Source organism: Gavia stellata, chromosome 9, assembly GCF_030936135.1.
Source record: "Gavia stellata isolate bGavSte3 chromosome 9, bGavSte3.hap2, whole genome shotgun sequence".
In the NCBI taxonomy this organism is placed as follows: Eukaryota; Metazoa; Chordata; class Aves; order Gaviiformes; family Gaviidae; genus Gavia; species Gavia stellata.
Window position 1 is genome coordinate 23557648 of NC_082602.1, and position 15267 is coordinate 23572914.

At 36.6% G+C, this 15267-nt stretch overlaps 1 protein-coding gene across 1 annotated transcript in view; it reads right to left on the reverse strand.

The window, feature by feature from the left end:
• BTAF1 (B-TFIID TATA-box binding protein associated factor 1) overlaps positions 1–15267 on the reverse strand; it is a 43564-nt gene that overhangs the window by 6030 nt on the left and 22267 nt on the right. Inside the window, exons 14-30 of the mRNA XM_009817982.2 lie at positions 14989–15109; positions 14808–14912; positions 14415–14564; positions 13649–13791; positions 13313–13487; positions 12622–12825; positions 10100–10526; positions 8841–9031; positions 7690–7843; positions 7490–7599; positions 5306–5507; positions 4767–4915; positions 1755–1907; positions 1118–1239; positions 761–928; positions 502–579; positions 289–418 (exon numbers count right to left, since the gene is read on the reverse strand). Coding sequence (XP_009816284.2) covers positions 289–418; positions 502–579; positions 761–928; positions 1118–1239; positions 1755–1907; positions 4767–4915; positions 5306–5507; positions 7490–7599; positions 7690–7843; positions 8841–9031; positions 10100–10526; positions 12622–12825; positions 13313–13487; positions 13649–13791; positions 14415–14564; positions 14808–14912; positions 14989–15109 — 2782 coding nt within the window. The remainder of the gene's footprint in view (positions 1–288; positions 419–501; positions 580–760; positions 929–1117; positions 1240–1754; positions 1908–4766; positions 4916–5305; positions 5508–7489; positions 7600–7689; positions 7844–8840; positions 9032–10099; positions 10527–12621; positions 12826–13312; positions 13488–13648; positions 13792–14414; positions 14565–14807; positions 14913–14988; positions 15110–15267) is intronic.

A 15267-nucleotide genomic window follows, 5' to 3' on the forward strand; every position in this document is an offset into this window, starting at 1 on the left:
CCCTTCCCTGCCTGCTACTTAAAGAATAAGTGGTAGAAAAAGTCTTGTTGCCAACTTTTGAGTCCCAGTAGTACCACAGATCCTGCACCCATTCCCCTATATGTGGGTATACTGGGAAAGGAAAAAGATGTAGTTTCAAGTATTTAGCAATGACAGGGTTTTTTTTTCAATGTAGACTTAGAACAAGACAACTCTGATAAAAAGCATAATAAAACGGACTGTAAAGTAGATCTCTTGCTTGTTTTCTACTATTCTCCCAACTCCTTAGGAAAAAAGAAAAGCAGTTACCTGGATTGGTGTCCCAGAAAGAATTATCCTGTAATTGGCAGTCAGCTGTTTTACTGCTTTTGACAGCTTTGTTTTTCCATTTTTTATTACATGGCCTTCATCAAGAATGCAGTAATTAAACTTAATATTTCTAGAAAACAAGAAGAACATAGACTTAAGTAGTGTTTAAAATTCTAAGCTATTAGAAACCTCAGAAAACAAACCAATTCTTACCTGAAGAAGTCAATGTCATTTCTCACAACATCATATGAAGCCACTATGAGATTGTGTCTTTTCACCTGGTGTTGTAATCTTAAGAAAAAAGAGGAGATCATAACTGAAGCGTTCCTCACATATGTTATTATTTCAGCCTTTAAACATACCATCAGAAGTTTTACCATGCCCACAAACTACACTTCAGTAGTAAAGTGAATTGCAAAATTCTGTGTGTGGTATTTTACTCTACCCAAGTCACAAACGCAAAGTGCATTACCTTGCTCTCTCAGTAGGAGGTCCTGTATAGTGCAAAGGATTAAGATATTCTTTCGAGCAAAATTTTCCCACTTCGTCCACCCAGTGTCCTGTGAGTGTAGGAGGGCACACCACCAAGGAGGGAAGAGGAACACTGTCCACCAGTTTTGTTCTTGCATATTCCTGAGCCCTTTAAGAATATCAAAACAAGTTAGAAAAACTGTTTTTCACAGAGTAGTTGAGATTGGAAGGGGCTCTGGAGGTCATTTGGTCCAACCTCCCTGCTCAAGCAGAGCCACCTACAGCCAGTAGTATCATCACCATAGATAAAACCTATCAATAAAGTATTTAAGATAGAATGTTATTTGTTTAAGCTTACCTGAGGCAATGATCACCTGCAAGAATGCAAATGGACTGTAAAGTTTTTCCTAAGCCCATGTCATCACAAAGAATTCCATGAAGTTTGTATTTATTGAGAAATGCCAGCCAGTTCACTCCATCCTGAAATCAGAAAATAAGAGTGCTTCAGAAGTAAAAACTGGCTTTTGGCTAGTTAAGCTTCAGTTCAAATATCTGTATGTTCTATGATCCATCACTGCCAAACTATGAGCTTGTTTCCCACCATAACTGCATCCATTACAGCCCACTCAACTCAAAGCAGAGGGGAATAAAGGGAGAAATATAATCAAACAAACAGTACGAGGCCTGGCTTTGCAGTGGTGAGCTGCCACAGTCAGCCTAAGCAAGGCACAGCCCATTGGCCATTCCCTGAGAAAAGTGACAGAATCCTGAGAGGAGAAAAAAATACATCCTTAAAAGAAAAACAGTATAAATGGCATGCATTTCTTAATTTGTTCTTCCTTAGAGTCCAAGATACACACTGCACAGCTAAAACCAAATTAAAAACCCCCAAAACCCACAAGCAAAAAACCCAGCACCTGAACAACTCCTGCCTGTCCATAAAATCTTATCAGACTGGAACTTACTGCTCTTAAAATAAAAGTATAAGCTGTTACCTGCTGATATTTTCTGAGCTCTGCTTTGATTGGTACTGGAATTTTATAGTTTTCCAGTTTTTTTCCATCCAGTAGTTGTTCCAGAAAGTGACGTTCTTTAGCTTTCATTCGGATTAATTCTTCAGACATGTTTGGTGGATCTGGTATACCAGCCTAAGATAGTATTTTTAAAGCAGTAATGTAAGAGCTACAGTACTTAATTCTCACACAGACAATAGGTAGTAAAACTTCATACTAGCGTAGACGTTTTGAAGATGGCAAAGATCTGCAATCTTCTCAACTGTATAAATTCAAACTCAGTGCTATACTTATTTGATTCCTTTCAGGTCAACTCATCCAGGGCTGTAGGGTGCAAAAGACAAATTCTGCCCCAAAGGACACACTGAAAAGCTTGATGCAATTGCATAGAAGAGGGGAAATCCTGGTCATGCTTGTAAGATTTTACAAAGACTGAGCTGTTCCACCTCTAATCAGAGAGTTTATCTGGCTGAGAATCCTTTGACACCCATTTCTCCTTAGCCACAACCTACCATCCAAAGTTAGATGGATTTTCCTCTTACAGATGTGGTAGAATTAGATCTAAAATGATACTGAAATCCACAGGATGAATTCAAGCAGTTGGACACTATTGGTAAAAAGAAAAACCTAAACCTCTGCAGGTTTGTAGCAGCAGACCTTGGCTTCCCAGGCACTTCCCATACCAGGCCAGAAGTCCAAAGAAGCTATATGGGGACCAAATATACTCATACATTCTTGCTTGCTAATAATATACAGTAGCAAAAGACACACTGATACTTTCCATCATCACATCTGTCATCCCAGTTTTCTGGGCCACCTCCACCTTTAGTTTCAAAACCCAAGTTACTAATCACTTAGGGAGGGCTCCTGGCTGAGAAAAACTCTATCAAATACTTCCACTGTGTATGTCATTAATAGGGAAGGGGGAAAACTAACCCAGATTTCAGATGTTAGAAGTGCTCTAACAAGGTATTTAAGTACGTGCACATACACAGACAACAGCGTACTTGTTCAGCTGCTCTTCCTACCCTCCCTTTTAAAAGAACATGCCTGAAGTGTGAATACCATGCTAGATAATTTGGCTCAAGTATATTGTCTACTTGCAGCATGTTTGCTTATCAGTAAAAGAGGACAGATCAAGTTGAACCATTTACCTTAGAATCTCTCTCACATCATATTTCCATTTTTATGGTCAAATAAGTAATGAAATTGAGAATAAAGATACATGAAAGTGAGCATAGTTAAGTTCTCCCAACTAATTTATTGCTATTGTTTCCAATTTCTTACAATTAGAAACCAACACAAAAATATAGATTAGAAACTTGAAGCTTATTCAGACATCTATCACTTACTTATCCAGCAGCTGAATTTAGGTCTTGCATTTTAGGCAGTCTATGAAATGTCCGCAATAAACACAAAAGACTAAATAGACTCTTTGTTTTGTTACAGAACTGTAAGTCATGCTTCAGGGACATGAAATTGAAAGAGTGGGAAGGGGTTTTTTTGTTTTAATACCACCACTATAACTACTGAAAACTGCAAGAGTTTGTCTGATTAAATATCTGCGAGACAACCCTAAAAAGTCTTCCCATTTAAAAAAAAGTAAAACTGTATCCATAAAACACCACTTTAAGTTTTTTTAATGAAAACTTGATAATAAAGTTATTTCAATCTGAAAAAAGGTTTCCTTAATAAAGTATTTCCCCATAAAACATCTACTTCCATAGTCCCTATCAATCTACCCCCTATTCTTTCCACTGAGATGACTCCAACCCCTCTACAGTTACCAATTTAAATTCCTTGTTTGGCCTCACTCTTCACTCTTAAGTTTGCATATTTAATATAGTTCAGTATCTGATACTGAACTTCCTTAATTGGAAAGGGAAGTCTTAAGGGAGTTCTTGAGTAACTATGGAAAAGAAACATGAACTGATCATACATATCTATGCAATTAATAAAACAAGCATTCCATATTTTTAAGAGATGCTCACTAAATTCTACTAAAATAGCGTTAAAGAAAAAAAATCTAAGTTACACATATTCCATAGGACTGTATTTAGATGCACATGAAGGGCACTGGTGTGAATGGCATTGGAATGAACAGCAGCACACTAGAAACTCATTTTGACTTTTTCATTTTCAGTGTTTTCAGCATTTCAGTGTAAGCATACAGAAAGTGCTCTGTTTAAGGCAAATTGCTAGTTATCAGATTCTAAGGTTTATTATGCTAAATTAAAAATCAAGATAATAAAAAGATACTAAACCCATTAAACTAACTTTTTTCCCCTGTTAGAAACATGCAAACGAGTTCTGAACTGTCTATTACCATCTGGTGGTGAAAATAAGTAACTTAGAAGCCCTGTAGTCCTTCAAGTGCAATATAAGAAAGTGTCTGAGGTATGCAACTTGTAGTAGAAGTAAAAAACTGAAGCAAATCTGTACTGATTAAACATTACTAGATCATAATACATGTAATATTTTGCCCAAAGCTGTAGGGTGGGGCTTTTTGATTTTAAGAACTAGGAATGAGTAACTGTACTTATCTCCACACTATTTCTAGTACTGCTATTTCATTTTTTCCTTTTAAATCAGTATTGCTTTCTTATGCATTTCTCTTGACCACATACACAACATCACACATACCTAAGGAAAGCACACACATAACTCCTAAGACTTTTGAGCCAAAACTAGCAAAAACACCATTACACACAAAATTAATTAATACACACTTTAACTTCATGTACACAGTTGAAATGAGTTTCTTACAAGGAGAAATTTTACTTTAACATGAATTTAGAAAATTACTAAAAGAGGGACCAATTTTACTCATTTTATAAGAGACACATTTTCATCAATTCTCTGATATGGACTCAACATCTACAAACCCAGTTACTTATTCAGTGTTTCATAAGCCAGAAGCTTGGGCTTTGTGGATGGTGAAAAAGTGGATATAGGACAGTTCACATACTCTGTATACTTACAACTTGAGCTTACCTCAAGAGGCATTAGTCTAATTAGTGTTGCAAAGCACTGAGTAGCCATAAAACGTACACTGTCTGTCTGATCACTCATTCTACCCAGAACTGGAACCACTAGAAGAACAATGTATGGAACAATACCAACATCCAGCTGCTCCATTACACCTGGACCAGTTATTAAGGAAATAGTTTTTACTAGTTCAGGATTGCCTGACATCAATATATACCTGGCAGATTTCACACTCAATAGGTAAAAGTCATTAATACATTACATTCAGATGAACAAGATCTCTACTAACAAGGGGTGGGGGGGAAGTCCGATCTACCCAGTTACATTTAGCCCAGCAAATTCCATGGTTTCAGAAACTGAATCACCTCCACCAAAACTTCATTTGATAAAGGCAATGGAAATGGAAGTTTCTTCTATTTCTTGTCTACAGGAAATAAATAGGTTAGGTTTTATTTCATTCCTCCTCCTTTTTTCCAGTTTTTTGTTCCCCAAATTATGCAACTGCAAAGAGGTTTCTGTATTTTTGAATACTCAAGCAAGGATACACGCAAGTGCTTCAATTGCACCTTCTTGTTTGGTGTTGTCATCTATTGCTCCCAACCATGGTAGGACTTTCTCTAGAAAGAGATTCATTGTTTCCATGGTAGCTATTTTGCTCATAACACCTACACAACGAGCAGCCATGTGTCTCACTGCAGTGCTGGGATGTTGAAGGCACGTATAAAGATGAGGCAAATGCTGTATTAACTGAATAGGAGAAGAGGGTGGGGGGTAAGTTTAATATGAATATAAACAGATTACTGAATTATTTTTAAGTAAACAGTCTTTTAAAGTCACTGTTGCCTCCTAAAGAATGCTTAAAACATCTCATTCACAAGATCTCATTGTTTCGAACCGAAAAACTGTTTTGGAAGAAAGAGACAATTGAACTTTGAACAAGTATTACTCCCAATACAATTAGAATTCATAGAGTAACAAAATATTTAGGCTTTTAGTCAAAAGGCAAATTAAAGAAGCCCTTTGTAATTAAGTGTTTCATACTGGAAAAACACAGTACTAATTACACAGAACTTTCTATTAAAAAATTGCTTAAATTCAGATACATAGTTTAAGGAATTCCTTCCAGCTAGCAAATTTGTCCTAGACTCATCCCATTTATGCTCAGGCAGATGTATTATCCAGGTACAAACTGTGTGATAAGACAAACACCCAGAAGGAAATTCACATCTTTCCAAGGGGGTATATGTGTACATACATGTCTTTTTTCATCAGCACAAATATGTTTTTATGTCAGATATCTTAAACAGATGGTCATGTTTTTCCTAGTGTGGAAGCCCCTAAATATGAGCCTTGATGAACCAATTCCACTCTCTAACTTTCTATGATTTTTTTTTTAAACCTGTATATAGTATTAGCACCCCCAAAACCAACCTACACATTATATGTATATATAAAAATACATACATATAAAAAAATCTTTCCATGTCAAATGCTAAATTCACTCAAATCAGTTCAGTATTTTATTGAAATAGGTAAGAAACAATTCTTTATGTTCATATGAACTTCGCCATCTGCTCAGATCTCTGCAGCCATTCCTTATGCCCATCCTTTCCCATCATATCCTTTCTAGAGTTCTGGCCTACTTATACGAAAAGGCTGCCATGGAAGGAATATTTTTATCATCCTGTTGCCCTTCTCTATGCCTCTTCCAATGCTACTATATTTATTCTGAACTATAGTACTGCAGATAGGCTAGTACTGGAAATTGCATTCAGAGGCAGGCATAACGGTGACTTTTGTTCTGTTTCTTTCTTAACTTTCTATTTTTTTTAACCAGTATTTTACATTCAGCTGATACTTTCACAGAACTATCCTAACTCCAGGATCTCCTCAGTAGAAATAGTTAGTTCAGAGCCTACTACTGCATATAAGATGTTAAGTCTTTTACATGGAGTGGAGGGTAAAAAGTAGTAATTTAAAAAAATTAATCAAATCCAGCCTACTTGGGGGTAACTGAAGTCTCCCATAATTCTTGTATTCCCTGCACAGGGAGCCTTTCTGACAACTTTCAGCCTGTTACACAGTCATCAGGCAGTAAACTGTATAGTCTTTATTACTACCATTTTTCACCCCTACTCTGGCCATACAAACTACATGTCAGTCTCTTAAAAGTCAACCCATTTCAGTCAGCCACGTAATGCAACATAACAACGTTTTTATCTGTACGTTAATAACAAAGAGAAGGCACCATATTCTCAGTCTGTTCGCCAGGTTTAGGAAATCTGGAATTAGAATAAAGCAGAGCTGAGATGCTGATTTCTATGTTACACAATAGCATAAGTATTATCATAACTCAAACTTTGGACACAATCTTGTTCGGGCATCTCATCCAGAAAAGGGTAAGCCAAGTCTAAATTGTAGGTAGGTGTTTACTTTTGTGGTTTATTCTACAACCTGCATAAACAAATACAGAATTTAACATCCTACACAGGGAAAAAACAGCTTTGAAACATAACAGCTTAACTGCTGAAGACAGAACACTGTCTTCAGTTTACCAAGACTAGGATACAGGACTTGGAAAAGAGGCAGGCTAGCAAGCACAATAAAAACACTATTTGAGCAAAATTAGAAAAACATCTGAGAAGAAGTCTTACAAAACAAAGGTTTAGAACAGTGGCAATGAACAGATTGAATTGCTTCATACAAAAGCTGCTTTAGAATATGATTACCAGAGGATGTAGCTGAGTATCCATTGAAGCTGCTGTTGTTTCAAAAACCTGTAAAGAATTTACTAGCTCCTGGGCAGGAGCATCTCCTTTTTCCAGTAAGGACTTCCTGTCTGTTAAAAACAGAAAAGTTGTTCAGTTTAAGACTGACACACTGCCCCCAGCCTACCAGCCCCCTCATCTTAAATCAGAAGTGTAATTACCAAAATTATTTATGTGAATGTTGTTCCTTAATGAACCAACCATAGCATCCCAGAGATGTGGCAATCCTGTTGCCATTTCAGCACCAAAATGTTTAGCTATAGTAGATAAGGCAAATTCAGCTCCTCTTCTCTGTACAACGTAAGGTTTCTGAGCCTAGAATTAAACAATTTAACAAGGTAGTGAGGGAAGATACATTTAAGAATAAAAATTTTCAAGGAGTCTCCCATTATTATAGAGGCATTCATTTCTGATTGTGCTTATAGCTACTTGCAACACATTTGCTTTTTTCTCTGTAAGTTATTTTTATACAGTTAGATAAGATAAATATATAAATTAATCCTGTCTTATTAAATTATAGAATAATTATAATTAATTATCAATCATTTAATTATTAAATTATTAACAACCATAAATTTGAGGATATGGCTTTTGCTGACACAGGCCCATTTCAGCAAGAGGTTTTCCAATTGGTTCCAGAACTCAGATATTGCCAATATAGGGGACACAAAGAGCAGTAACATGCTAGCAAGAATTCCCAAAAGCAATACTTGATTTACTATTAAGCCCTTTCTCTTGCTTCCACCCTCTTCAGAAAGTGGAATTGATAAAAATCACTTTAATAGTTAAGAACAAAATCCACCACACTGTTTAGGAATCACAGTCCTGACTAGGATCTTACTAAAACACACTGACATTTTATATGAATAAAACATTAACAAAAAAAATTTAGCACATCAACTGCTGAAGTCACATGTACATCCTAAAGCCAGTCATATTTCAAATACTGTTTTTAATGCTTCAGAGCTTCCATTGTGCATCAAGATGACCAACACTAACATGGGTAACAGGACACAATCACAGTACAGTTTGTGGAAACCCATTTGCACAGGTTTATATTGAGATACTCATATCCTGTACTAAGTGTAAAATATCTCAGGAGTATTAATTTTCTTAATCGCACATTGAAGATTTAAAATATCATCATCAACTAACACATGCTGCTTGCATCACAAAATTTTACATCAACTCAGTTCTCTTCATGAAAAGATCCTGGACATTCCTATTATAATGTTATCAACTCCAGTGAATTCAAACTAATGGAAGGGAGGGGTGGATGCACAAGTTGCAAACAGAAGTTTTTGACATTTACCTCATCAAGTTCTGTAGGAATGCTTCCACTACTGCCAGTGGGAAGATCTGCAATTGGGGCTTTTGGAGCTTTTGGAGTAGGACCTCGCCGACTTGTGATGGCAAAAGCAGCTTTCTGATGTCTGTACAGTGTAATTATTCCCCTGTGCTTAGTAACTGTATGGTGCATCCCATCCTTATCAGAGTTGGGCCCTTAAGGAAAAGAAAGAATAGCTGACAACAATTTAAGCTGCAGTTTAAAACATAGGTAGAAGTGATAGCTACCTACAAGTCATCCACAGATTTCAATGTGCTTTAAAAAAATGCAAGTGTCATCGTCCTCAAGGATGGAAAAATGTAAGTACAGAGAAGAGTTACTCTTAAGAGCACATTACAGACTTGGCAAGGAAAATATAAGTGTGCAAACTGCCACATAAACTCTTATTCAGCAAGAAATACAGGTAACAAAACTTCAGTGAAATATAAAAAGTTTACACAAGTTTTTTATGTAAAAAAACGCATTATGTTCTGAAGATTGAACAAACATTTTCCGTGTCCCTTACAAACAGTTCAAGACTTCTATCATGATACAACAGCAGATGCCATCAGTATCCTTCTATTTGTTGATGTTTCTGTTAAATACTAATCAGCTTAATTTTCAGTCAGATATTAATGTTATTCTATTCTGAGACAAAAGGAGGACGCATTCATTACAAAAAAGTAAAATGTAATGGTCAAACCTTAAAGCAGGTTAGAATCTTTGAGAGTATTCAGGTCTTAATTTGTGGTGTTCATTCAATCCATACATTTTTAGCAAGGGACAGTCATTTAAAGAAAACCCATGACCATAGTGTGCACAGGATTATTTGTTCGTTTCAAATACTGTCCTCGTCTTTTGTTATCTATTAGCCTATGGAACATAACACAAGTCAGACGTTTTTCTAACAGGCTACTCTAATTCCCATACTGATTCAATTTCAATGAAAAGCTTCATAATACATGTAAATGAAATGCAATCATAAGTGGATAATAATTGAACAGTAAATAACTGAAAATTGGAATAAAGGTCTTTTATACATAAAGTTTCTGAAAGCTGTACACATCATTAGTTGCACACAGTGTGTAGTTCAAGACACCTAAATGTAATAATTACTAATAAATGAAGACTCAGTTGCTGGCATTTTAAAAAGACTGAAAACGAGACTCACTCAAATACTCATGTTAACAGTTCAGAGACAAGCAGACATACTTTAAGAATCCTGGCAGTCTTAGATCTCATACCTTTTGAGCTTTCATGGCTACTCTGAGGCTGTGCAGGACATGCTGCTAGTGGGGTAAGATGTGGATCCACACATAGGGAGTTGCAGAGATTTTTTATAATCTTTGAGTTGGGACAAGGAGACCTTGTTGTACACTGCTGAAGTAACTTTGCTATACATGAAGCCACATAGTTTTGTACAAGTGTATTCTCCTCTTTTTTGATAGCTTCCATTAAGGGTTTTATAACAGGATTTAGCTTTTCTGGAAGTTGCTGCAAGTTCACAACTGCACATGCAGCAAATGTATGGACTCGCAGATGCAACACTTGCCATTCTTGATTTGTTTCTGTAACAGTCATTTGGACTTGTTGTCGTTTACTGTCCAACTGTTGTAGAATTTTTGGATTCAAAGTAAAGGACGATGTCACTTCATTGAAAACAGAAGTAACCTAATAAAAAGGAAGAAAAAGTTACAAATCTGTTTCATTTACTGTAAAAATGGGATATTCTCTGAAAACCGTGGTTTTCACAGCACAACACTAGTCACTTCACCAGGTATTATCATCTCCGATTCACTAGCAAATTGCAGGAAATGCTCCAAAATGTAGTTTCTGGAATCTTGAACTGCAGCTCAAGGGGAAAATCAGGCATATTATGAACACCGCGAGTCTAGATTCCCAAAGGTAAAAGGAGTTCACATACTACTCCAAATTTAGATTGTCCTATATCCACCAAATATATCCAGATATTCTGGCAATACATAAACAGGTGGTAGATAAGCAAAGGAGAGTATGCTATGAATACAAGAGGCCAGAAAGGATGTGCAAGGTCCCATGTGTGAAGAAGTTGATTCTAAGCTGATTTTCTTTTGAGGAAACAGACTGCGATAAAAATCTAAGGAAAAAAGTCAGCACAATACAGTAGTTGCAGGACTTGCCCTATCCTCCCCCACTTACAATTGGCTGACTACTGTTGCTTAAATCTTTCACAGGAAAGAAATTAAAAGCAACATGGAATCATGGAAGTGCTGAACTTAGGAGCCTAAGTAAAGGAAAGATGACAGCTGTTGAGAAGGTTAGTCTGGGGGGTGGGGGAGTGTCGGTTTGTTGGCTTTTGGGTTTTGTCTTTTATTTTAAAATGTTCAGGTCGAGTCTTTCAACTATCAGGCTTGTACTGCTTCATTCTGTAGATACCTCAAGTTCAACTCCACATAACCTTGATGACTAGAATGACCAAAGGACGCAAGAAATATAAATAGCGAAGAGGAGCACAGGGTTTTTACATCTAATGCATGAAGACCCATACTACAATGCAGAGTAGGTTTGGTGTCTGTATTTCAAGAAAACTTGAAGAGTTGAAAAGGGTGCAGAAGACAGCCACAGAAAATAGCAAGTAGTTATAGAATGGGTCTTCTAATGCAGAATGGATATCTTTTGAAAAAACCACACATTGGTCAAGCAGCCCTATTACTAGACTCAAGAGTAAACAGCTGAGGTATATGAGAAGTCCAACACTTCACAGACTATGGGCTCACATGATTCTGTCTGGCTTTACCCTGGGAATTTATTCATTTTAGACAGTAGCCATAGTCAAACTGGCTGCCAAAATCCCCTCAGCCCATATACACAATTATCTATAACTTTAAAGATATGTTGAAATATCCAAGTTAAGCTACTGCATATTACTACATAAATACTACCATTTGAGAATTTTAAGATTGATCATGCTACAGTCATCACGACCATAATCATACAAACTTAAACTTTCTCTTATTCTTATCCTTAGCATCCCAGTTGCATACACAAACACATCCAGGATCCTAATCCCCCTCCTCCCACACCCCAAGCTGCACTACATCCACCACCATTCCTTCATCCCCCCAAATCTACACAGCCCTCCCACCCCAGCCTCCTTTTATTTTGCAGGCTCTTAAATCCACAAGCTCTTAATTTACATCCTGCCTCATCTGTCCTTACTCATCTTTCTCTCTGCTTAAGAGGCCAGTTTGGGGTTGGAAGGAAAACCTTTTAATTTGTTGCCCCAACATTATCATCTCTATTTTTGCTTACAGAGCTTTTCATGTCAAGAGCTACCTTTTATTAGCACATCTAAATATTGATGTTCTCAGATTTAAAAAAGACAAAACAATTAAAAAGACAGGGGAAAAAACACTTTAAAGCACATGCTTGGGGAGGGAGAAGGTCTAGAATTTACACAGTTTATTTATTAGTCTTTTGACAGTGGTTTTAAAGGAGTTCCAGCCTGCTTTAGTTTTCTTCTATGTAGATTTCAGTAGTGAATCTACACCTGGAATCAGAGCACTGTCAAATTCTTCTTCTCTTAAGTATCTACCTTGCATTCTAATCGATTTTTGGCATAGTCTGTAAACACCACAGAGGAAGTGGTAAGTATCTATTACAGATCTCATGTCAAAGGATGTGTCACCACATTATTTCTGAAAGTTACTGTCTGTGTAAATTACGCTGAAGATGTATCTCAAGACAAGAATAGATTTGAAGGAAGGGCAGGCATGCCTCTACTTACCAGCTCGTTAGCTTGATCTATTGTAAATACACTGCAGTTTACTCTGTTTCCAATGTCAATGTGTGCATCAGCTAACAATGAGATGAGTTGTTTACATTCATTCTGCATTCGTGTAAAAGGAACAGCAATTTCATCATAATAGAGATGTTCAGAAAGGACCCCAAGTAAACGAGGTTGCACGCAAACGGCCACAGTTCTACACTCCTATAACAGGAAAAGACATAATTTGTATTTCTGAGTAATCACAGTTTCTGTTGTTCCATTTTGGGCACTAAACAGCACAATCTAGCTACAGAAATTCAGTTTCCAGGGGGACCATTAACATTTGTAACCCAGAATATTAAAGGTTATGAGCAAACCTTCAGTCTGCAACTAGAACAGAAGTGATAGTGAATACAGGGAAGACAGTCATGTTAAAAGGAAGCATTGACCTTAGATAACATGCATCTTGATAATAGACTTATTTGTAGAAGAAACATGAACATACTTATTGATTCATAGTTCTGACAGTTGGTATTTAGCTACCAAGTAATGTATTCCTCCGTTCTCTAACAATCAAGATTTTAGTATTTAGAAGCATAAACACCATTTTAGCTTCTCAGCTGAAATTTTATTTCAAGCTAAGCAGCAGACAACAAGCTGTGGATTAAGATAGTGAGTAAAATTTATTTTTTCTGCAGAAACATCCTACCTTTTGCAAGGCTGCCCACTCACAGATTACTAATGCAACACTAATCCTCTGCAAGGCAGATTTAGAATTCAAGTGGAAGAGCAGTAGCTGAGCTAATGATTCAGCTGGCTTTATTTCTTGAGTAACAGTATTTACGCCTGGGTCACAAATGCAGCAACAAAGTGCTCCCAGCAACCTGACAAAAGGAGAAAGAACAGTCACTTCAATGTTACAATTACTCTGCAATTAATGATTCAAAATTAAGATGCCAAAAAAGTCTACATAATTAGATTTTGGCAAAAACACATGAAAAAGATAAATTGCTTTTAAATATTTTCTGATTTCCAGTAAACTGACTTTGCTGCCATCATCCGAGCTCGCATGACAACGTAATCCCTGGTTGCTGGATCTTCTGCAATGCTGTCTGCCCCAGCAATATATTCCTGAATTACTTCCTTATTCTGGGTTTGACCTTGACGCAGTTTAGTGCCTGCCTTTTCCTATGGAATAAAGTTGGGAGAGATTGCAAGTAATGTGTTTGTAACAGAAAAGATTAATTCACATTCCATAACATTTCCAATAGCCATCATACGCTGCACAACTTGGACTAAGCCAGAACATCTCTTGGATAACAGACTTAAAGTAGTTAATCACTGTAAATCATCGCTCTGCTAATAGTATTCTATGGTCTTAAATGTATGATATTGTTCCTTCACTATAATATTAAAATTAATACTCATCATATAACTGGATAAACTGAGTCCACACAAAGGAAAAAAAGAAATCTCTTTCAGAATGTTTTCAGAAATAACACAATGCTTTTAGACTTAACTCAGACCTGCAAACAGATGTTTTTGGAACCATTATGGTTATGCAACCATGTAAATAAAGCCTTTATAAAGTATTCACAGGGAGCACGCTACATGGCGGAACTTTAAATTCTCATGGATGACCTGACAAGAACTATTTTGCTGTACAGATTTCAGTTTGTAAGATAGGTTACTTTTAGAGTTGTAGAAAGGTACAACCACTCCCTTCTAACACCTTTAGCACATGTCTTTATATACAGCTAATAAATGTCCTGCTTTCCCCAGAACAGTTAGCGAGGTCACATTTCACTTACTTTTGATCTGGTTTTTACTTCTAGCAACATGTTTAAGTCAATTGGCAAATGAGATGGCTGCATCATTAAACAGAGCCAGGCTCCCATCCATGGACAAGCAGCTGCAACCACATATTGTACAGATGCCTTGTTTAACAGTTCCAGCCATACCTGGGGAAAGAAACATAGTGGAAATCACAACAAATTTTTATGTGGTCTACACAAGACCATATATGTGCTGATAAACTGTAAGAACCATCCTATTCTCCTTCACTCTATAGTAAAGCATCAAATAGGCTAACTACAGAAGAATTAACATGAACACACTATTCTTTATCTGCACAAAAGTGCAGAGAATATTAAAGAGAAGGATACACAAACACTATATATCTAGGTTGTAAGTCATGGAAATACCTTGTGAATAAGTTCCAGAATTTCTTGGTTGCTTTCTAAGATACAAAATTGAAATATGTGCCTCAACATGTCTTGCAGAATTGGAGTCAGCCATGTTGAAGAGCTCTGAAACAAGGACATCATATGATCAAGCAGATTCCAATAAGTATCATAGTAAAATACTAAAAACTCTAATTCTTACCTGGTCTTGAGTAGACAGCAGTGTGAATAATGTTTCCAGTGCTGCTTTTCGCACAGAAGATATAGTATGATGCAAGAAGGGCCATACGCGTGGGACCAAAACTGTGAGTGACTGCTGAATACTAGTACATGAAGGGGAGATGTAGAGGTAGTGACAGGGGAAAAAAATCAAAACAGAGCTAAGTTAATTTTGTTTATCCTCAGTTATAAAGTTCTATCCAAAAGAAAGCTTTTTTGAAAGACAGAAGTATTACTGCATATGCTTGGTGACTTTAAGTGA